The following is a 24,345-nucleotide window of genomic DNA, read 5'->3' as shown; positions in this document are numbered from 1 at the left end:
TGAAACTTATTTTATAGGCATAAGACTATTAAAAAGTTGTGCTTGTTTGAACAGTTCTAAATTTTAGTCCATCTGAATTGTTCTTTCCTAATTTCCCACGTAAAATGCATAGGATGTGTGACATAATGATATGTGACATATAATGTCAGAAAATGTACTGCTTTAAAAAAACTCAACAATAAAAATGTAAGTTAACAAGACAAACAGAAACGTTTTGATATTCTTCAGAATCGTTTTTGGTTTTCTTGTCCAAAAATGGGCAGCGTTGTATCACTTGTTACTATAGCTGAAGTAATAAGTAATTAAAAAACTAATATTGCAAAAAATCATCCCTGAGTTGTTTTGACTTTGGAGAAAGGTATTGGACAACATAGGTTAAATAACGTTGTAAATTGGGGTGTTTGCCTGGCTCAGTCAGCAGAGTATGCAACTCTTGATCTTAGGGTCATGAGTTCAAGCATCACATTGGACACAAAGCTTACATTTAAAAAAAGGTAAATAAAAAATTAACTATGTAAATCAATGGTAGGTAAATGATGGTGTTTATTTACGGAATTAACCCGTTTGTTGTGATGCTGTTTAAACTTTAGCTGAGACACATTGAAAACAAATTAGAAGTAGCCCCTACAAGTACAGCTGTGTTTGATTCTGTCATGGATACCAAGAAATCTTCTGCAAGTGCTACCAGAAAAATAAGTAGAAAAGGTATGTATAAAGTTACTTCCAAAGATACAAATATATTAAATATAAATTTTTGATGTTAGTTTGGTTTCACTTTAATTTCACCATCTCATATATTTGCTAGCTCTTGTCAGAGACAACACCTCATCAACATTTAGGGTTTTTTGTGTTTGGTACTAAGTAATTATGAAGCAGCCTCACATTCAGTGACTGGAGATGATGTTTTCACCATCTCTGTCTCGTTTTTTTTTAAGATTTACTTATTTTAGAGAGCTAATGAGCAAGGGCAAGAGAGGGGAAGGGCAGAAAAAGGAGGGGAGAGATTGGATCTCAATCAGACTGTCTGTTGAGCATGGAGCCCATTATGGTGCTCGATCTCACACCCTGAGATCATGACCTGAGCCGAAATCAAGTCAGATGCTTAACCCACTGAGCTACCAGGTGCCCCATGTTTTCACCTTTGGCAATGGGTCTTCATTGCTTTTTAGTGATGAGAATTTGATTTTAAGCCTTTGGGATTATAGAAGTCTTTAAAAAAAAAATTCGTAGATCTATCAACTTTGAAATTTAGTTAGCTTCATGAGATGGATGTATTTTTAAGGGGGATTAAATCATAATTGGAATAGCTAACAGATACTGTCATAAATTGACAAAATGCAAATACTTTCTTTGGTTACCTTCATATATGTAATTCTGTGGTTTCTTAATTAGTGGGCTAAAACCTGGGGGTTAGTACTTTCCATTAAAACCATTTTTTTTCTTTTTTTTTTTTAGCCTATGTGTCTCTTGGGTTTTAGTTGAAAATTCTTTTTTTAAGTGGGTGAGAGCCTTCTGCAAAAAAGAATTTTATATGTAGAGTTTTTCTTTTTTTGTTCAGAATAGTTTTTTCTGTATAGAGTTATTATAATAATTTAACCTGAATTTTTCCATCTATTTATATAATATCCAACTAGAGATGCCAGAAATAAGAGACACCTAAGTTATTTTCATAAATAATAGTCAAACTCAGAGGCAATAATATGTTCTTACAGATTTTCTTTTTCTTTAGATGGTAGATACCTGGATGATTCTTGGGTTAATGCTCCAACCTCCAAATCTTCTAAATCACGGAAAGAGAAATCTCGGAGTCCTCTCAGAGTTACCACCCTGGAGAGTAATGTAAAGAAAAATAACCGTGTGGAGTTTCGCGAACCTTTGGTTTCTTACAGGTTTGTGTTTAAAAATAAATTAAATTATCATATAGGATTAGCCTGTTAAGATTATAGTTTATTTTCTGAGTTTTTCGTAGTACTCTGATTCTAGTATTATTACTTTTTCATTTTCCAAAAAGATAAAGCAATAATCTTTTATATTATGAAATACTGACTTTCTACTCTTTAACAGATTAAATATCTGGCGGGGGGGGGAAGGGAGGAGGAAGAATTAGTGGCCCCAGGCTACCAATATTGTAATATGTTTTCTGTAGATAGATTACTCAGTCTCTGAAAGTATGGATTTTTTCTTTCTTAATGTCTCAGATTAGGTGTTGTGCATAATGAACATTGTATAGCTTAGTTTTCATCTTTTTTTTTTTTTTTTTTGGTGGTATTAATCAGTTACCTAAAGTTTCTTCCCTGTTGAGAATGTGAGTTGGTTTATTGTTTTTCACTTTGTTGTTCGTGGCTCCTTTCAGCAACTTAAACTTTCAGATAGATGTTCAGTACTAATATATGAATTCTGATAGTATGGATAATATCAAGTAATGTGTATTTTTATTAGCCGATAATTTAGGATATTCATTAAAGTTATAGAATGTTTTATTTGAGGAACATTTTACTAAATATATAAAATATGTGTTAATGGTCTCAGTATAGCAAATAGTAATAGGTAATAAACATTGGTCCTTATATTTCTTTGTTTCATTTATTAACTTTTTTAGTGTTATAAAATGTCAGTAAGTCCAGGAATTTCATGATGGTGCTAGACACTACTGGGTATATGTTTGTACTCTTAAATTTGAGAAAAAGAATTTGGGAGATGGAAGTAGATCATGAGTTCGTATCAGTTCATAATATCAATGTTTGATTTGATGCAATTTTGAAATATTTAGGTGAAAATATTCAGTAGACATTTGAAAATTTGAGCAGGAATGTGTGTGGAAAGGTCAGGGCTGGGAATATAAATTTGGGAGTTTATACTAGTTTTGAAGTGATAAAAATGGTGAAGAAGATATAGAGAGAAGGCCAGGGAATTAATCTGGGTAAAAGTTTATAGTTTAGTAAAAGGAGAAAGAAAAAATAAGAAAAATAATCAGAGTTCAGAAATCTTTAACCACACAACTATTCAGCAACTTGCCTATAAACATATCACAATTGGAATTGAAACTAAATTACTCTTTTCATATTCTAGTATTCTTTCTGCAAAGAATACTGCTTGATATTTAAAATTTTGTAAATAATGTATCTTTTAAGGTAAAAAAAAATACCCATAGGATAGCTGTGAATAGAACATCTAGCTGATTCCATCATGTAAGACTCATCTTTTAGCACCTTTTTTATGAAACCTTGCCAGATCTGTTTCTATCCCACTCTATTCTTGCAACCTATTTAGCCCTTCCTGTATGCTCTTATAATACTGTGTAACATCCTCTGCTAAAGTATATTCATCTTACTTTATATTTTGATTCATTATCTACCCATTACATTAGTTTAGGGCTGTAAAACTGTCTTATTCTCAAACATTAGCTTAATGACTGTCATTTACTAAATATTCTGTAAATATTTTTTCCTAACATTTATTATGAAAAATTTCATATTTATAGCAAAGATGAAAGAATTGTATAATAAACACGCATATATATTCAGTAAATATTTAATGAATGAGTTAATGAAAGACTGTGAAATTACTTTTTTCCTTTTTTGGTGGCACAGATTGTGACATAATCTGTAAACTACCTTTTTGTGCTTTATTTTATTCTTTACACGTGTTAATTTTATACCTAAATCATTTTAACTATTAATTATTACGGTCTGGTAAAGGTAGTGCAAAATAACTGAATTTAGTCTTGATCTCTAGTAGAAGCTACATGAGTCAGTTCTTAGCCACCATCTTTTTTTATTTATTTATTTTTATTTTTTTATTTTTTATTTTTTTTCAGCCACCGTCTTGTTTAATAATCAACCATTCAGAACAGGATCTAATATTTTTTGTCTCATAGTTTCCAATGAGAATTTGATAAAAACCGTAGACTATCTCCAAGAAAAACCCACATGCTCATAGACTTACAATAGATATAATTGCCATATTATGCTGTAACAGAGTTATGGCTTTAAGAATTTTTGTGGTATTTAGAGTTTTATGCCCTTACATGAAACATCTAGATCCATGCTATATAATAGAGTTGTAAATGTGAACCAAACATATAATTTAAACTTTTTTAATAGTCACATATCTAGACACATGAGGATGTTTTATATTCTTTTTTTGTTGTCATTCTAAGTCTTTAGAATCTGGTATGTAATTTACATTGTAGCACATCTTACATTTGGACTAACCACATTTCAAGTGCTCAGTAGCCACATGTGGCTAATGTCTACTCTTTCAGACATTGCAGATCCAGATTGTAATGTTCACTTTTATAATTTTGTTGAGTATTTTTTCATAAATCATGTGCTCTTACTGCTGAGGCTTGTCTTCATTTACTTCCCTTTTAATAAACTGTTTCTTTTCCTAAAATATAACTTATTAGAATGATAATATAAAACAAGTATTAAATAGTTAAATAAAATAAAATAAAAATCTCAGGAGGAAGATTTTTGCTAATGTTTTTATGAATAGGGAATATGGACTTTGTGATATGTACTTTGGCAATGCCTAATCTTTGCTTACTCCACGATTTCTAGATGTGCTTTACAGAGTTTGAAGCTACCAAAAAAAAGTAGTCTGTGGTTCAGACAAATTCAGCTTTACTAACTACATTTATTTGGAGGAAAATATTTATTATACCTCTATTTTATTTCTACTCCCAATCTGTTTGTTAATTTGGTACATTATTTAGAAGTTACAAATACAGAATTTGAGAACTTTTTTCCCTATATTTAAGATTTCATAGAGAAATAAAATATACTTTTTGGTAATAGATGTCAAGTGAATATCCAAAGTCAGATTGTAATCCTATTTTCTGGGATTTCTTAAGGAAATTTCTCTATACATCTTTTGCATATTTCTTATTTTGTAATATGCAGATTAATGATTTAGGTTATTTGCCATCTAACTTGATAGAGAGGGGGCATTGAGCTTTAAATCTCAATATTAGTAGTGGTTATTTTGTTACTAACCTACTGGAATTCCTAAACTTTTTTGGGATCTCTGATGTTAGCTTAGCATGACTGGTTTCAATTAGGTGTTTGAAATCTTGATTCAAAACTTATTATTTTTTAATAATAGGGAGATCCATGGTACACCTTCCAATATAAGTCCTAGCCATCTAGAGTCAAAGCATGTTTACTGTGTGGATATTAATGAAGAAAAGCCTGAGAGCAGGAACCGGATGATATATAATCGAGAAGAACGGAATATACATTGCTGTGATTTTGAGAGCTCCCAATCCTCTGTCATCAATGATACGGTGGTTAGGTTTTTAAACGATCGACCAGCAATTGATGCATTACAAAATTCTGAATGTTTAGTTAAGATGGCAGCTCCTGTGAGAACTGAGGAAGAAAATTCTAATAGAGCAAAAGGAAATGAGAAGACTTCTGTAAGTAACATGGGCCATGATGTTGATCCAAAAGTGTTACGGATAACTGACTCTTCTCCATCCTCTACTAGTACTTCTAATTCCCAAAGGTTAGATATCTTAAAGCATCGACAACATGATGTCAAACTGGAAAAACTCAAGGAGCGAATTAGGAAACAGTGGGAACACTCAGAAGAAACAAATGGCCGGGGCCAGAATCTGGGTCATATTGACCATCCAGTAATGGTTGTTAATGTTGATAACTCAGTGACAGCAAAAGTCAGGAAAGTGGCAACAGCACCACCTGCTCCATCATATAAAGGTTTGTAATCAGTCTTTGTATCTTTCTGTTTTCTTGTCCCCCTTTCTCCCTAGGATGTATTTGAGTGGAAAGGCTCATCTTTATAACAGGGTGTGATTCTCAAATCAAATGCTTAAGAAATTAATTCAAAGTGCAGGTTAAAAATGCAGATTCCTGGATGCTACACTGTACCTAAATCAGAATTCTGGGTATAAAGCCCAGAATTAGAATTTTTAACAAGTCACTTAGGGGATTCTTACGGTTTAAGAACCCCTATCTGAACAGTTAATAAGGTGAACAAAGAGAAAATAAAAGAATTAGTACTATTTTCAGAGAACTGAAAGAATATTACCCTTATTCTGGCATTGTATTTGAATTGCTGTTAGGAAGTCTTTCAGAAGTAAATATTTAAAAGCTAATTTAGTCAATTCCTGTTACATTTAGTTACAGAATATTTTGGCACTGATAATCCTGTTACTATTTTAAGCTTTGAGTTTTGACAGTAACTGTTTCTCCCCTATGTTTGAGAATACAAATATTTAAATCAGATTTATACCCTAAAAAAAGTTAAATCAGATTTATACCAATATAGATAGATTTTCATTGGGAAAATACTTTTACAAGAGAATTTCTGTTTTTTTTTTTTTTTTAATTTATTTATGATGGTCACAGAGAGAGAGAGAGAGGCAGAGACACAGGCAGAGGGAGAAGCAGGCTCCATGCACCGGGAGCCCGACGTGGGACTCGATCCCGGGTTCCCAGGATCACGCCCTGGGCCAAAAGCAGGCGCCAAATCGCTGCACCACCCAGGGATCCCCGAGAATTTCTGTTTTGTAGGCAACTCAAGTTTTTATATATGGTGGTTTAAGAATTTGTATTTTTTTGTTCCTGAACTTGTTTTCAGGTTTATTCGTATTAAGTGTTTAATATAAAGAGTTAATTTCATTGCTCAGATTACTCTCTGTTAGTCTTTTGTCATTAAACTTTCTGCTACTGTAGCCTTTCTTTTGTGGATACTTTTTAAAGTTCAGTTTTTCAGGGCACCTGGGTGGCTCAGTGGTTGAGCATCTGCCTTTGGCTCAGGTTGTGATCCCACGGTCCGGGGATCAAGTCCTGCATCAGGCTTCCCACAGGGAGTCTGCTTCTCCCTCTGCCTGTGTCTCTGCCTCTCTCTGTGTCTCTCTTGAATTAAAAAAAAAAAAAATTCAACTTTTCTAGATAAGTGTCTAAAGATCAAAATATTGTAAAGATTCTTTTTTTTTTTCTGTGAATTTTAAGTTGTTAAAAAACTAGGACAGTTTTGGCATAGTTAATTTTGTTTTGTAATTTTCTACCAAGTACTAACTTTTCTCTGACCAGCTTTGCAGTTCTTTGTAGTCCTAAGGTGTTTTAATCTTTTTCTCCAGAATAAATTTTAGATGTAGAGTTAGAGCAATTTTCAGTTTTGTGTTATTATGTGTTAATAGTGATATTCATTGTCAATTAAATAAAAGATGGGTAATTTATGACAATTATTGGATGGATATTAGCAACAATTTTATCCTTGCTAATTTGTGATAAAATTATGAGCATTTCCCTTGAGAATACTGAAACCTTGCTCTATTATCCAGGATTGGTCTAATGTAATATTAATTAAATTATTTCATATCCTTCTAGTCATTTGTGTACCATGTAGTTATCCATGCTTTTAACAGAACAAATAGCAAATGGTGGGGTCAGAATGTTCTTGTTGGTTTTGAGATAGTGATTATCCAGAACTTTTGCTATACTAATGTCAGATCCATTAAATGAAGATTGTACGTTTAAGGTTGTTGTTATTTGCTATATTAATGTCAGATCCATTAAATGAAGATTGTAAGTTTAAGGTTGTCTAGAAATTTATTCGAGAAATCAAAGTTCTGAAAGTTATTCCAATAAGGGAAAGTTAAGATGGCCAACTTAGATCCATATTTTATTTAATAATTTATAAAAATCTAAAAATTAAAAATAGAAAAACAAAACAAAACACAGCTCTAAAGAACTGAATAAAAATCTTCAAATCTTAACTTCCTTTGAGCTGGTGACTGGATTTCCCATATGCCTTTGACTTTAACCTGTTAGTTTTTGTATTAAAATATTTTAAATTTGAATGCTTGGGGACTATTTTATGAAACATAGCATGCATTTGAGAAATCATAATATGGTTTCCAATGTCCTGAACAATGGATTTATTTTTCCCAGTAGTGAAAAACTTTTTTGTCAACTTTTTGGCAGTGTAAATCAAAAGGATCTTAATATGCTATATATATATTTTTTAATATACTATATTTTAAAGTGACATTTTAATTTCATTTGTTCAAATACATAATAATTCACTTGGTTCACAATTCAAAAGATGAAAAGGGTGTACCTTGAAAAGCTCCTGTGTTCCAACTACTTGGTTCCTTTTCTGATTACTTGTGTTAACAATTTGTATATCTTTCCAGAAATAATTTTTACATACACAGAGTGTGTGTGTGTTTATTTTCTCTTTTTATACAGTTGTTAGTATACTAAGCTCATCCAAACCTTGGTTTTTCGTTTATGTTTTTTTTTCTTTAAAGATGTGGGAAATGTTCTATGATTCTACTTCAAAATCTGAAGAAGTAAACACAAACAGTGTGTGTGTGATTTTTGTCTCACACAGTTGTTTGCATACATCTTTCTTCCTGGTATAAATGCCTTGAAGTTTAAGATCTTATATTGGTCATCCTTATTTTATTTCAGAGCCTAGTACAGTGTCTTGAGCATAAATGCAGTAATTTTTAAATTCTATTTGGTAAGTTGAATTAATAAGAAAAAAAGAGGGACAAAGAATGAAAATACAGTAGTTCCCCCTATCCTTGGGGATACATTTGAAGACCCCCATAGTAGATGCCTGAAACTGGACAGTACTGAACCCTATAAATACTATTTTTCCCTATACATATGTGCCTATAATAAAGTTTAATTTATGAATGAAATACAGTAATATGTTAACAACAATAGCTAATAATAAAATAGAGCAATTATAACAATACACTGTAATAAAAGTTACGTACTGTCCTCATCCTTCTTGTGATGCTGTGAAATGATGGCTTGCGGTGTGAGGAGATGAAGTGACTGATGTGGGCACTGTGGTGTAGCATTAGGCTACTACTCTTGATGATGTGAGGATCATCTGATCCTTCACCATGGTTGGCAGTGGGTAACAGAAACTGTGCAAAGTGTAAAGGGGGAGCTACTGTAAAATTGGGGGACAGAAAAAGAAACTATTGGAAACTATTGTAGATATTGAAAGCTTCTTAAAGTTAACTTATAAGTAAAGATCCAACAAGAAAAAAAGGCTTCTATAGAGATAAATGTTTCCTCAAGAGGAGAAAAAATAATAAGAGTTGAATGTAGAGACATGAATTGGAGGTGATTGTGATGAAAAGTTGAAAGAGAGAGAGATTGTCATGGGATTACCATACTTTCTTATTACATACTATAACTTGCAACAGACGACACTACATTTATAAATTTTTTACTTGAATAGGCATGATCACATGTCCCTTGTCACAAATATCTGGTGAAATTAAGTTTATGCTATTGTACTGAAGAGCTGAATAGATTAATTTCTATTAGATATGTGATCATTTTAGTATATTTAACACTTCTAAGTGCTTTTACCAATTTTTGACTCTAGTGTTCTCGATTTAATTTTACAAATATTTATTGGCTACCAATTCTTTGGTAAGTTGAGCCTATCTGAAGATATAAATCTGTATACTACTATGGTTATCATCCATATTCATTATTTTATTATTTTGTAAAATAACATTCCAAGTTCAGTGTATTTCTTAAAGAGCACAGATAAATTCAAAGTAAGAATACTAATCCCTAGGAAATAGCACATGTGTATAATGTTTGTTGAGAAATTGAACAACTATGTTTTAAAGACCTGTTTTCCACACTTTGGGTGCATTTTGTTTGTGTAGATAGCAACTTGTCCGTTTGTTCAGCCATAGGCAAAATCAGACAGATGGTGGCAATTAATGTCTGTCTTCAAAGATAGAAGAATTAGTGTTGTTTCTTTCTTAGTCCTGAGAAGAATAGTTCTGTCTCTGAAATCCATAATTTATGATTGACATTCTCTTATCATTTAGTTTAGTGCTTGCTTCTCCCTTTCTAGTCTTTTTAAACAAATGTATATTACTTTATCTCACTGAAGCTTACTTTTTCCAAACAGTATTTGTCAACACATTATGTGGTTGCTAATTATGCATCCTTCTTTTAAAAGCTTTTATAAAGCTGCTAAACACCATTTGTTATCAGAGAAACACAGATTAAAACCATAGTGAGATACCATTCACAACTACTGGTTCTTACAAAAACAAGAGACAATAACAAGTGTTGGTTCTTACAAAAACAAGAGACAATAACAAGTGTTGATGAGGAAGTGGAGAAATTGGAACCCTCATACGTTGCTGATGAGAATGTCAAATGGTGCAGCTCCTCTAGAAAATAGTTTGGCAGTTCTCAAAAAGTTAAACATGGAGTTACAAGATGACTTAGCAATTCCACTCCTAGGCATAATACCCAGGAGAATTGAAAACATATGTCTACTGGATAACTTGTATGTGAGGGTTCATAGCAGTGTTAATACTAGCCTAAAAGTAGAAGCATCACAAGTGTCATCAGCTGATGAGTGGATAAACAATGTTGGTATGTTATTACAATGGAATATTATTCAATATAAAAAGGAATAAAGCTTTGATACGTGTGATACAGTCAATGAAAACATTATGTTAAGTGAAAGAAGGCAGACACAAAAGGCCATATATTGTGTGATTCTATTTGTGACATGTCCAGAATAGGCAAATCCGTGAAGATGGCAGGTAGATTAGTGGTTGCCAGGGAATAGAGGGAGTGATAGAGGAGTGGCTATTAATGGGTACAGGAAATTAGATAGTGGAGGTAGGTCCCTAACTTTGTGAATATACTAAAAACCATTGAACTGTGTACTTTAATAAAAGTGAATTTTATAGTATGTTAATTATATCTCACTTAAAAAAGTATAACAATTTATAAAGCAGCTTTGATAAAGTTTTGTATTGTTGGTGTAAATTAGGCTTCAATCCTTCAGAGACCAAGATTCGAACACCTGATGGGAAAGTGTGGCAGGAAGCTGAATTTCAAAGCATGAGTAGAGAACTGTATCGAGACTTAGCACTTCACTTTGCAGGTGAGAGTAAAACTTTCTTAGATTTTGTGTATTTTATCATGTATGCTATCTAACGTCAGTTTTTAAACATAAAATTGTCACCAAACTAAAGATATTTCTCTTTTTTAACTGCATGGTATACAAAAGTAATTGTGGTTTCAGTCATAAGGCTTTCTTAGCCTCTAGGCTCTGTTCCAGAATTAAAATTAGCATACATGGCTGATGAGACAGAAACTAGGCTATTTTTAATCTGAGGGACTTTAAAGTCAGGCCTGTCTGATTTGAAGGAAACATAGCTGAGTCTAATTGAAGTTTACCTCTACTAGACCTCTGAGATCTTTCTGGTCAGTAATTTGGCAGATACAGATAAGATGATACTAACATGAGGGTAAGATGCAGAATGAAAAAGCATTCTAGGAAGGGAATACATTTACAGGACTGGAAATAGGAGGGACTTCTGGAAGATTGGAAGAAGGAAATAGGAAGGTTATAAAAGAACGTCATTAGTTATTGAACACTTGGTACAATTTGGGGCAAGATGCTGCATTCTTAGACTTCTAGGGTTTTTTGTTTGTTTTTCTTTTTACAGTTGTGGAAATGGAGGCTCACAGAGTAATTTTCCCAAGGTTGCATAGGGTAGTTGAGAATCGAAGCCAAGATTCAAAGCCAACTCTGGCTGACTCTAAAGCCCGAGATTTTTCTACTAAGCCCCCGTAGAGATTTTACTAGTAAATTTTACAGTATTAAGTGTCCAGTTTTCCTACTATTATTATTGGAACACTATATTCAGAATTTTTTTTCCTCTGTGGAAAGGAAGTATATAATATAATAGTTAAGGGCAAAGATTTTGGAATCAGCGTAAAAAGAATCAAATTCTGGCTCTGCCTCTTACTACCTATATATACTACCAGTGTTATGTAACCCCTCTTCCTTGGTTTTCTCATCTGTGAGATAGGGATAATAACAGTATACTTTAATACAGCAGTATCTTTACAGACTAGAATAATGGTATATGTCAAAGAATTCTTCAAGAGGTCTATTAAGACTGCCTTCTTGGGGTGTGGAGCCTGCTTAAAAAAAAAAAAAAAAAAACAGCCTTCTCTCTCACGATGGTTGAACTCTGTTCTTCTAGCTAGGACTGACCCATCTACTTGTGTTTCAGATTCCATTTACTCTTGTGTATTTAAGGGCATTACTTTGTCCTTATTTCCTTTTTTTTGCTTCATGTAGTTTTCCCTCTCTACAGGGTCATGCCCATTAACACAGTGATCACATGATATTTTTTTGATCACGTGATATTATCTCAGCCGTCATAAAGGGCCTCTCTTTTGGCCCTGCTCTCTTCAGTTACTGCCTTGTTTCTCTTTTTTCAGCACAATCAGAAAGTTGCCTTATACTCCCTGTCTCCAGTTTTTCTCCCCCGTTTCACTTTTGAATCCTTTCTATTTGGTTTTTGCCCCAGCATCTCTGTGGACTGCTAATATTAAGGTCATTAGTGACTTCTGCATTGCTAAATCCAAGGTTTAATTCTCAGTTTTTTCTTTATCTCTTTGCAACATTAGGCATAATCAGTCACTTCTTTTTTGAAAGTTCTCACTTGACATCTAGTATATCTTAAATGTTTGATTTTCCTCCTGAGTTTAGGTGTCCTTTTCAGTGGGTGGTGGTGGTTTTTTTTTTTTTTTTTTTTTCCTAATGAACTCCCTGATTGATACCTAACCATAGTCATACCCTGGTCTCAGTACTTGGATTTATCCTTTTTTTTTACCCCACTTTTTTTTTCTCTTCCTCTCTCTCTCTTTCTCCTCCTCCTTCTTCTACTATTACTACTACTACTGTTTATTTATATACACACTAGGTAAGCTCACGTAGTCTCAGGGCTTTACATATTTTCTGTTGCTGATGATTCCCAAATTTATGTCTCTGACCCAGACTTCTCTGAACTCAAACTCATATCTAGTTGCTAACTCCACATCTCCCTTTGGATATGTAATGGGTTTCTCAAACTTAATATATCCAAAATGGAGCTAACTAAACGGGGTCATGGTATATCCCTTAAACTAATCCTATCTTTCTACTTGTTCAGGCCCCAAATCTTGAGTTGTCCTTGACTCTCCTATTTTTCTTGGACCTTATTTTTCATATTGTCTAAAATATTTCTAAAGTATAACCACTTTCTCCACCTCTGTCACCACTACTCCCTGGCTCCAAGCCACTATGTGTCTCTTGCGTGATTTTTGCAGTAGCCTTCTCACTGGTATCCTACTTCTGTCCTTTAATTAATCTGTTCTGATCACAGCTGCTAGAGTAAGCTTGTTAAAATTCAATTTAGACCATACCATTTGTTTGCCCCCAAACTTCCAAAAACCTCTCAATCTCATTCTTAAGTAAAACCTGAAGTTCTTAAAATGACGTGTAAAACCCAGCACTATCTGGCCCTCAGTTATGTCTTGGACTCTAGTTCTTTCTACTTTTCTCTTTGTTCATTTCACTCACACCGACCAGCTTGCTGTTTCTCAGGTATGCTCCTGCTTTATGGCCTTTGACTCACACTTCCACTTTACCCAGAATGCAGAACTCTATATGTATTTTCAAATTTGCACTTTAGATCTGTAATTGAGGTTGATTTTCAAATTTATATGTATAGCTAGCGTGTTCCCCCAGATTGGAATTTAAAAAATTAGTGATTAGTAATTTATGTGTGAAATACTTTGACATAATTTGAGAATATTGAGTATTTTATAAAGTTTTATTCTAGAAGTTCATGAATATCTTCAGTTACATAAGTGAAATAGGAGTCTATGAAAGTGCTTACCTATGACATTCTATAAATGATATGACCCTGGCTTGGAAAGCATTACTTTTGTAACTTCTTCCAGTTTGTGAAAATGAGGTAAATTTCTCAAGAGTTTTCTGAAAACAAACAAACAAAAACCAACAACAAACAAACAAAAAAATAAAGAGTTTGAATCTAACAGTGGGGGGTAGTGATCATCTTTAGACCTTTCTGTATGAGGAGTTGACATTGGTAGCTTATGGTTCGCAGAAGTAGCCTCAGTGAAGGGTTTTTTCCTCCTTGCCGAATCATATACTTTATACTGATTTTTTCATACTGGGGAGAGGATGAATGGGTAGAAATTATTATAATATTTACTATAAATATTTCTGCTTTCCAGATGATATCTCTATGAAAGAGAAACCTGCTGAAAAAAGTAAAGAGAAGAAAGTGGTCAAGCCAGTAAGAAAAGTCCAAAAGGTAACACAGTTGTCAAGTCCAGAAGGCAAAACAGGTTAGTTTTCTCAATGTCATGTCCACCCTAAAATTACACAATGCTGAAATGTCATTCTATATGGAAATAAATGTTTGTTAACCAAATGGCACATAGAAAAAGTCAGTACATTTTTACATATCATTATTTTGCATATGTGTTTTATTGAGGTATAATTAACATTAGAATAAGTTGTATAATATATATTTAGAATGTTAGTATGATAAGTTTTCACATCTGTATATACCCACGAAATCTTATGTTCACCATAATACTGAACACATTCTCTCCCATTTTTATATCATTATTTTTAATGGAAATTAATCAGATTAGGGGCACCTAGGTGGTTCAGTAGTTGAGCGTCTGCCTTTTTAAGTTCCAATCTGGGGGAATATGCTAGCTATACACATAAATTTGAAAATCAACCTCAATTACAGATCTAAAGTGTAAATTTGAAAATACATATAGAGTTCTGCATAAATAAATTTATTTATAAATAAAATATTTTTAAAAATCAGATTAAAGGTAATCTGTATATTATGTATTGAACTTTTATATATAAAATGACTGCTTATAATTGTCACTAAGTCCCTTCACTTATTCTCATAAGAGAATAAATGTTGCAGGAGAAAGCCTGGCAGCCCGTGCCAGTTAACACTTCAGGCTCAAGTCAAGTTGCTTGGATTTATAACCTAGTTTTGTCATGTCTAGCTTTGTTCCTTTGGTGAGTAAGTTAATTTTAGTGTCCCTTGGTTTCCCCATATGTAAAATGGGAAAGCAGTAGTACTTCTCTCACAGGGTTCTTGTGAAAACTAAAATAGTTAAAACCTAAAAGCATTCAGTATTTGACACATAGTAAGCACTCAAATGTTAGGTATGATTCCATTAATAGTAATTATTTCTGGCTGTCCTGAAAATAGCTATTTAGCTGTCCTATTCATGTTACTTGGTAATTTGGGCTAGAGAGTAGAGGAAGTTGGGAATTTGTCACTCAGTTTGGAGACATTCAGAACCAATCACTCTTACATTCATTCACTATGCAGATGCTTGTGAGCACTTGCTGTATGTGAGGCACTGTGCTATTCCAAATTGGGCAATACAGTAAGCAGGATACACATGGCCCCTGCCCTCTGGGGTCTTATAATCTTGTCAGGAAAATAGTAGATACATAGTTACAATAAAATGTGAAGAATGTATCATAGGGACTTTACAAGGTCTTATGGGAATATGGAGCAGGAGTGATAGGACATGGGATTTTAACCAAGCGCTTGCTTTTCTGGTCATAGGCTAATCAATAGAATGTCAAATAACGTATTTTGTGACACTCATTAATTCTAGATGTCAGAATGACCTGGCTGTATAAAAATAAAAAACAACTTTTTAAAAAAGATTTTATTTCTTTATTTGAGAGAAGAGGAGAAAGAGCACAAGCCTGGATGGGGGGAAGGGCAGAGAGAGAGAAGGAGAAGCAGACTCATGGCTGAGCAAGGAGCCCAGTGTGGGTCTTGGTCCCAAGACCCTGAGATTATGACCTGAACTGAAGGCAGATACTTAACTGACTGAGCTACCGAGTAAAAAAATAAAATTTTATAAGAACATGAATGATCAGAATATAAACTAATTTTTACATGAAAAAAATATGACAAAGTGTTATTTTTCATGTAGCATTATGTGATACTCTTGCTAGGGGCATAGTTTGAAATGAAGCTTTGGGAAAACTACCAACTTACAAATACCCATCTTGGATTGTATTTATTCAGCTTTGTGGTAGGCTAATTCCTATGTATGCACTGTGCGGTGACCCAAGACAGAGTCATTAAATGTGCTAAAGCTGTATTAATAGTTTATCTATAGTGAAAATCCTCTTTTTCTACCAATGACTGTTTGAGACTATTTGAGAAAGCCAGAATTTAGAAATAACTGCACGGCATATTCAGAAGCCAGCATTTATAAATAACTATCCAGTATGTTCATGGTTGCTTGCTTTTGATTTGGAAAATTAAGCTGAAATTGAAGAGAAGCCTGTTCTCTCATTTTGCTTAAGAACATAAAGTTTCTTATAAATAGATTGAGCAATAAACTTAAAGCCATTTAAATATTTCGGATCATTTAAGGTTAATAACAAGATGCAAAAACATAAACACACACAGATTTATAATTCATGTTTTTCATACTGGATATTTTCATTAAACTGCACTTTCACTTAAACCTTTTTTTAACTTTTTTATTTATTTTTTTAAGATTTTATTTATTCATGAGAGACACACAGAGAGAGAGAAAGGCAGAGACACAGGCAGAGGGAGAAGCAGGCTCCATGCTGGGAGCCCGATGTGGGACTCAATCCCGGGTCTCCAGGATCACGCCTTGGGCAGAAGGCAGGCGCTCAACCGTTGAGCTACCTAGGGATCCCCTTGCTTAAACTTTTAAATTGAAACCTTTTTAAAAAAGCTTAGGGGCGCCTGGGTGGTTCAGTTGGTAGAGCATCTGCCTTCAGCTCTGGTCATGATCTCAGGGTCCTGGGATCGAGCCCCACTTTGGGCTCCCTGCTCAGCAGGGAGTCTGCTTCTCTCTCTCCCCCTGCCTGCCACTCCCCTTGCTTATATTCTCTCTCTCTGTCAAATAAATAAATCTTAAAAAAAAAGCAACTCTAAATAGGCTGTCTTGTATTATAAATTTATTAAAATAGCATCATAGCTTAAAAATAGAAGAAAACTACCATCATTTAAAGTACCAGTATTTTATTTCCTTACAGCAGTTTTAAAATCATAATAAATGATTGTTATCATTGTATTCATAAAATTTTATCTTTTTCTCTTACCGCAAGAATGTTTCTCATATTTCTTATGTAAATTATAATTAAAAAGAAAAGATATGCAGTACTGCACCTGTGTTGGAGTATGATGGTCTGATTTTAATTTATTTACAATCTGAAAGTAGTAAATGAAAAGTTTTTCTCTTAGTCATGGACCATACTTTTATTTTTATGAACTTTTATAATGAGGGCAATTTAAAATGATATTTGCTTTTTGAGTATCATTGTTTTATGCTTAAAAAGATAATATGTAATAATGTATCTACAAAATATAACGTGAGGGATCCCTGGGTGGCGCAGCGGTTTGGCGCCTGCCTTTGGCCCAGGGCGCGATCCTGGAGACCTGGGATCGAATCCCATGTTGGGCTCCCGGTGCATGGAGCCTGCTTCTCCCTCTGCCTGTGTCTCTGCCTCTCTCTCTCTCTCTCTGTGACTATCATTAAAAAAAAAAAAAAAAAAAAAATACAACGTGAAATTCCCTATGATACCATCCCCTTCAAAGGTAGTCACTGTTAACTGTGATATGTTTCTTCAGATTTTTTTCCTATGCTTAAATTAAGTCATTTGTTCATTCAACAAACATATATTTTACTATGTGCTAGGTACTGTTGGTAAACCAAACATTTATTGTAGTTAAAACATATTTTTGTTCTGTGCCCACACTTTTGGATTTGGTGCTCTACTTCTTGAGATTTTGGGAATTGTCAATATTTGGTACTTAACTTTCAAAGCATTTTATACTTATTTGAGTGAAATGTATGGATAAATCAAGATTTAAACAAACTGATAAAAAAAAATTAAAAATAAATAAATAAATAAATAAACAAACTGATATTTGGGGACATTATGTTAAAAATCAGATTGTAAACCTTTTGACTTTGGCATAAGATAAGCATAAGATTAGTTAGAAAATCTGTATGGTTGTCTAGATATACTTGTTAGAGATAAACATGAAGCTTTAAATTCAACCCAGTATATATATATTTTTTTGTTTGTTTGTTTGTTTGTTTTTTTTCTTTTAGGTAGTAGTCGCCTGATAAGTACATCCTCTTGGCGAGATGGACAAAAATTAGTAAAGAAGATTCTGGGGCCTGCACCCAGAATGGAGCAAAAAGAGCGAAGAACAGTGTCAAGTGACAGAAGTGGAAGAGAAAGAACTACTAAATCTGGTGAGTAATTAAATTATTAAATTGTTTTTCAATAATTAAAATTGTTGAGAAGAGCAATTAAAATTTGCTTGTGTAAGTACTTAGAAGAGGTGAAAGTACTCTTTTGAGAATGCTTTAAGAATTTGGTTTATGGGGCACCTGGGTGGCTCATTGGTTGAGCGTCTGCTTTTGGCTCAGGTCATGATCCCGGGGTCCCAGGATCAAGTCCTGTATTAGGCTCCCCATGGGGAGCCTGCTGCTCCCTCTGCCTGTGTCTCTCCCTGTCTCTCTCTGGTCTCTCATGAACAAATAAATCTTAAAAAAAAAAAAAAAAAAAAAGAATTTGGTTTATAATTGTGAATGTAGCTCTTAAGAAATTTTCTATTGGGCTTCTCTGTTCTGTGGATAATTTCCACATATAGATGTTATGGTGACTTTTATTAAGAATTCTATTTGTTACATTAATTACATTTAGCTGCCATGTGACTAGAAAAGCATCATTTAATTAGATTTTATTAGACTTAAGGGAATTAAGTCCAATCTGTCTTATCCCCGTATACAAAAACACAGGCACACATTCACAATATTGGGTTTATTTGACAGATTAGGACACAGGCCCCAAGAGAGAAGTGATTTTCTTCAAGGGTATATACAATAAGTGAGTGGCAAAATTTGATCTAGGTTCTATAACTCTTTGGTTTGACCCTCAAGTCCATTGCTTTTCTCTTTTTGAAATCTCTTAAATGCTCTTTGAAATAATTATTTTTTTCATGAACACTAATTTTGGGAAATGAAATATAAGTACCTATAGGTCAGCTTTCCTTTTCAGTAACAAAATTTGCTTTGACTAATTTGAACTTCTAGAATGGATTTAGTAAGAAATGCAATGACAACTATAATTTGGTACGTAGAAGTCAATATATATATATATATACTTTGCATTTACTCCTCTTCACTCTCCTCTAGCTTGTAAATAAACTCACATACATTCTTAGTTTAAAATTAACCATATCAACAAACACTTAGATTATAAAACAAGTTTCATATATATGTTTGATTTTTTTTTTCGTTATTTGTTGGAGAGTTGTGGCCCTTTAACATTGTTGATTTTTATTTTTATTTTTATTTATTTATTTTCTTTAAAGATTTTATTTATTCATGAGAGACACACAGAGAGGCAGAGACATATAGGCAGATGGGAGAAGCAGGCTCCATGCAGGGAGCCCAATGTGGGACTCGATCCCAGGTCTCTAGGATCATACCCTGGGCTGAAGGTGGCGCTAAACTGCTGAGCCACCCAGGCTCCCCAACATTGTTGATTTTTAAACACCTGTTTTAGGGCTTGGGAATGGAGAGAGATGGTAACATTAAATATGCACATGGGAAAGAAATAGTAATTCTCTATTAATATTAATAGTTAAATATTCATGTCAACAATAAGATCTGTATTTCAGAAATATTAAAAGTGCATTTTTAAAATACCAAGTAAGTATAGTTTTTATAAAGATTGAAATTGTTCTCTTCTATAAAAAAAGTATTTTTCTTTTCTTCTATAATATTCTTTAAACGGGATCCCTGGGTGGCGCAGCGGTTTGGCGCCTGCCTTTGGCCCAGGGTGCGATCCTGGAGACCCGGGATCGAATCCCACGTCGGGCTCCCGGTGCATGGAGCCTGCTTCTCCCTCGGCCTATGTCTCTGCCTCTCTCTCTCTCTCTCTATGACTATCATAAATAAATAAAAATTGAAAAAAAATATTAAAAAAAATATTCTTTAAACAACTTCATAGGATATTTGAATTTGAGTTTAAAATAAAGTGAAATTCTCTAATTTTCTCCTCACTGCAATAAATCTTAGGAATGAATATAGGATTTTAATATATCACTAATAGTTCATACTTTGCAGGCTGTCATATTGGAAGAGCAGAATCTGATCCTAGATTGGATGTTTTACATAGACATCTTCCACGAAACTCAGAACGTTCAAGAAGTAGAGCTCGGTCTGAAAATAACACAAACAAATTAGCTCCATCTCTTCCAGACAATAAACAGGAGGAAAATACTGCCTTAAATAAGGACTTTTTACCTCTTGAAATTCGTGGAATTCTTGATGACCTACAGTTGGATTCTGCAGTTCAGGCTGCAAGGCAAGAGACAGGAGAGTTACAGAATCAGAAGTCATCAGCACCAGGGCAAGCTGCTAGGAGTCATAGCCCAGTAAAAAGAAAACCTGACAAAATAACAGCTAATGAAGATCCACCTGTTATTTCCAAAAAGCGCCACTATGACACAGATGAGGTACGGCAGTACATCGTTAGACAGCAGGAGGAAAGGAAGAGGAAGCAAAATGAAGAGAAAAAGGCTCAAAAGGAGGCCACTGAGCAGAAGAACAAACGATTACAGGAGCTCTATCGGAAACAGAAAGAAGCCTTTACTAAAGTAAAAAATGTGCCTCCCTCTGAGCCATCAGTAACTAGGCGACTGCAAGACACTTACTCCAAACTGCTCCTAGAAAAGACCTTGCTCGAAGAGCCGCCACATCACCAAGCTACCCAGGAAACACAGGTAACAGTAGTGTCAGAGATGCAGAGGGAAGTCATTTGTGATTAGAAAAGGCTTATTTGCCATTTCATTACCCTCATTCCTGATGTTCAGACAATATTTGTAATAATGTTGACCTTTTCATGAAATTTATTGTATGTGGAGAATACTTTGATAAACATAATTGAAAACAAGTGCTCAGCATTTCCCAGAATGACTGTTACTGATCTCTGTTCCTCTCATCATTGCTATTGTTATATCCTTGCCTAGTTTTCACTGTATTACTAAGCAAAAAGATTGTTAATAAAAGCCTAGTTTTGTGATCTGTGCTGAAATTAGAGATCCTAATGTTATTGGTAATTTTTTGAGTATTGCTGCTGTTTTTAAAAATAACATTGAGTGTACCACAGACTGTTTTAAAGGCTTTAAATTTTCAATAAATCCACATGGCCTGGGGCAGCCCGGGTGGCTCAGCGGTTTAGCGCTGCCCTCAGTCCAGGGCATGATCCTGGACTCCTGGGATTGAGTCCCGCATTGGGCTCCCTGGATGGAGCCTGCTTCTCCCTCTGCCTGGGTCTCTGCCTCTCTCTCTCTCTCTCTCATAAATTAAAAAAAAAAAAAAAAAAAAGTCCTCATGGCCCTGAGAAGGTAAATGCTACTAGTATTTCTAGGTGAAAAAACTGAGGTTTAGAAGAGTATTATTTCCTTTAGATTATGCAGTTAGTATTAGGTGCCTTTCCTGAATATCAGATGTAATTTTGCTGTTAATTGTAGTGGCTGCGTAAGACAAACTAAATATGAACTGATTTTATTTAAGAGAAAAAGCCCCCACATTTCACTTAATATTTGTCTTATGTACTCCCTGAGTATATGTTTGTGATTGGAGTCACGTAATTTTGATATCCTTTTCTCTTAGACTAAACCCGGGTATCAGCCTTCTGGAGAATCTGACAAAGAAAACAAAGTACAGGAACGTCCCCTAAGTGCATCTTCCAGTAGTGACATGTCTCTGTCAGAGCCTCCACAGCCTCTTGCAAGGTAAGAAGGGGAGAATGAAAGATGATTAAGGTTCTCTTTTCCCCCCCCCAAAAAAAAAGGTTCTCTTTTCCCGTGAAATTTACTATAGTGGTTCATGCTTAATGAATTTTGTTGACTGACCTTGTACATGAGCAAGAAGTTTATTTTTTTTTATTTATTTTTTATTGGTGTTCAATTTACCAACATACAGAATAACCCCCAGTGCCCGTCACCCATTCACTCCCACCCCCCACCCTCCTCCCCTTCTACCACCCCTAGTTCGTTTCCCAGAGTTAGCAGTCTTTACGTTCTGTCTCCCTTTCTGATATTTCCCACACATTTCTTCTCCCTTCCCTTATATTCCCTTTCACTATTATTTATATTCCCCAAATGAATGAGAACATATAATGTTTGTCCTTCTCCGACTGACTTACTTCACTGAGCAAGAAGTTTATTTAGAAATTGGTTAATATCTTCTGGTGGATATTTAAGCATGGTGTACATCTATACTTATTGCATACCCTTTTACCTGTCTTTTTATATCCAGTGTAAATGTAAGTCCTTGCAGAGATCCTACAGTTGGAAGCACTGTTACTTTCTCTGAACTAAACACACAATAAAACTTTATTGGTTGAAAATCACAGTGAAATTAATATTTTAAAGTATTTGTGGTGAATAATTTTCAAAAGGTATATCTGTATTACTAATCCGAATTTCTTCATGTGACTCATTCCAGTTTATTATTGTAACTTTGATATTTGGATATGCATGTGAACGTATGAACAAGGGCTAGATTGCTGATTGGGGACTTTTTTACCTTAAGTTCTGTCCTTTCCTTTCCTTTTCCTTTCCTTTTCCTTTTCCTTTCTTTTTCCTTTCCCTTTCCTTTCCCTTTCGTTTTCCTTTCCTTTTCCTTTCCCTTTCCTTTCCTTTCCTTTTCCTTTCCTTTTCCTTTCCTTTTCCTTTTCCTTTTCCTTTTCCTTTGAGAGAGAGTGGAAGAGAACACAAGTAGGCAGACCAGTAGGCAGAGGGAGCGGGAGAAGCAGGCTGACCACTGAGCAGGGAGCCCAATGTGGGGCTCCTGGGATCACGACCTGAGCTGAAGACAGACACTCAACTGACTGAGCCACCAAAGCACCCCATACTTTTACGTTTTCTTAAGAAAATCTTTTTCTTGCTGTAATATATTGTTTGCAATGAAGTAAAAGTAAATTATGCATGGAATTTGAGGTGGTTTTGAGATGATGTGGTTTTGAGATGATATGGTTTTAAATACTTTAACCATTTTAGAAAGAGAAAGATTTTGAAACCCTTCTTTGAGAACACACAAATAAAAAATCACTTCCCAATTATGGGTTAATACACATGGTCCTTTCACCCCATTCTTCCTCCTTCGAAAGAATAGGAATACTGATAAAGTTAGCTAACATTTATTGAGTACTTGTAGTTTCCAGGCACTGATCGAAGTACTTTGCATTTGTATCTTATTTAATTCTTGTAATTTCTTGAGTTAGGCGCTCCAGTCATTCCCATTTTACAGAAAAGACAATTGAGGCCTAGAATTTAACTTTCTCAAATGTCCAAACATTAGTGGTGGAGAGGGATTTGAACTTAAGCAGTCTGATTCCAGAAACCTGTGCTTTTAACCACTCTACACAGTGCCTCCCAATAAGTTTCATATGATTTATTTAAGGTTGTAAATACCTTTCAAATTTCAAGCATAAATAAACTTAAAAAATTTTTTGAACTTGAATACCTTTAGGTAGGTATACTCTGTAGTTCATCTCAGTCCCATTATTATTGTCAGACATACTCTGCTGGCTTCCTGTCTTTCGTTTTACCTTTCCCTGAATTTCCTTCTAATTCTAAATAAATTATCCAGTGTTAAAAACAAACCGAATGTAAGACAGATCTATTATTACTACCTTACACATGTTCCTTTCCTTTTTTTTTTTTTTTTTTTTTACCATCAGGTTTCTGCAACAACTTGTGATATATAATCTGTTGCCTCCACTTCCCCTCTATCCATTTCTTAGGTTCCCCATTTCTGTTAGTAGTTTCAGCATATCTCAGTTACTTTATGCTTGGAAGCATGACATTTCTTTTCCTTGCCCTTCATGTCCCCTATTCTTCCTTAGGTACCTGGGAAACTCCAAATTACATATCTGATCTTGAAGACCTTGAAGATCTAGCTCAAAAGCCATTTTCCTTGGCTAGCAGACTTTACTGTTTTCTATCCACACTCTGTTGAACTTTATATATATTATATTAGTATGTATGACATTGTATTTTAATTCTTTTTTTTAATTCTTTATTAGTCTCTTATCCCTGCTAGATCTTGAGAAACTAAAGAGTAAAGAATAAGTTTTAACTGGATTAAATTTTTGTCTGAAAGAAAATTTTGACTGAATTTTTTACTAAATTTTTGACTGAATTTTTGTCTCTCCTGTTCCTCTAGCATCAGCATAAGGCTTGGCACATAACTGGCGTTCTAAATACTTAAATTTAAAAATCTTGGATTTGGGGGCACCTGGATGGCTCAGTGGTTGAGCATCTGCCTTCGGCTCAGGTTGTGATCCCAGGATCCAGGATCGAGTCACACATTGGGCTCCCTGTGGGGAGCTGCTTCTCCCTCTGCCTTTGTATCTGCCTCTCTCTGC

At 34.3% G+C, this 24,345-nt stretch overlaps 1 protein-coding gene across 4 annotated transcripts in view; it reads left to right on the top strand.

Annotated features, from left to right (window-relative positions):
* CEP350 (centrosomal protein 350) overlaps positions 1-24,345 on the top strand; it is a 151,250-nt gene that overhangs the window by 29,229 nt on the left and 97,676 nt on the right. For 3 of the 4 annotated variants that reach the window (XM_077902091.1, XM_077902093.1, XM_077902089.1), the window contains exons 4-11: positions 591-705; positions 1,730-1,889; positions 5,107-5,720; positions 10,810-10,923; positions 14,079-14,192; positions 18,006-18,152; positions 20,034-20,692; positions 21,585-21,706. In XM_077902091.1, the coding sequence (XP_077758217.1) occupies positions 591-705; positions 1,730-1,889; positions 5,107-5,720; positions 10,810-10,923; positions 14,079-14,192; positions 18,006-18,152; positions 20,034-20,692; positions 21,585-21,706 (2,045 nt within the window). The remainder of the gene's footprint in view (positions 1-590; positions 706-1,729; positions 1,890-5,106; positions 5,721-10,809; positions 10,924-14,078; positions 14,193-18,005; positions 18,153-20,033; positions 20,693-21,584; positions 21,707-24,345) is intronic. The other variant, XM_077902092.1, reaches the window with a different exon arrangement.

Source organism: Canis aureus, chromosome 6, assembly GCF_053574225.1.
Source record: "Canis aureus isolate CA01 chromosome 6, VMU_Caureus_v.1.0, whole genome shotgun sequence".
Lineage (NCBI taxonomy): Eukaryota > Metazoa > Chordata > Mammalia > Carnivora > Canidae > Canis > Canis aureus.
This window is presented reverse-complemented; position numbering and strand designations above follow the sequence as displayed.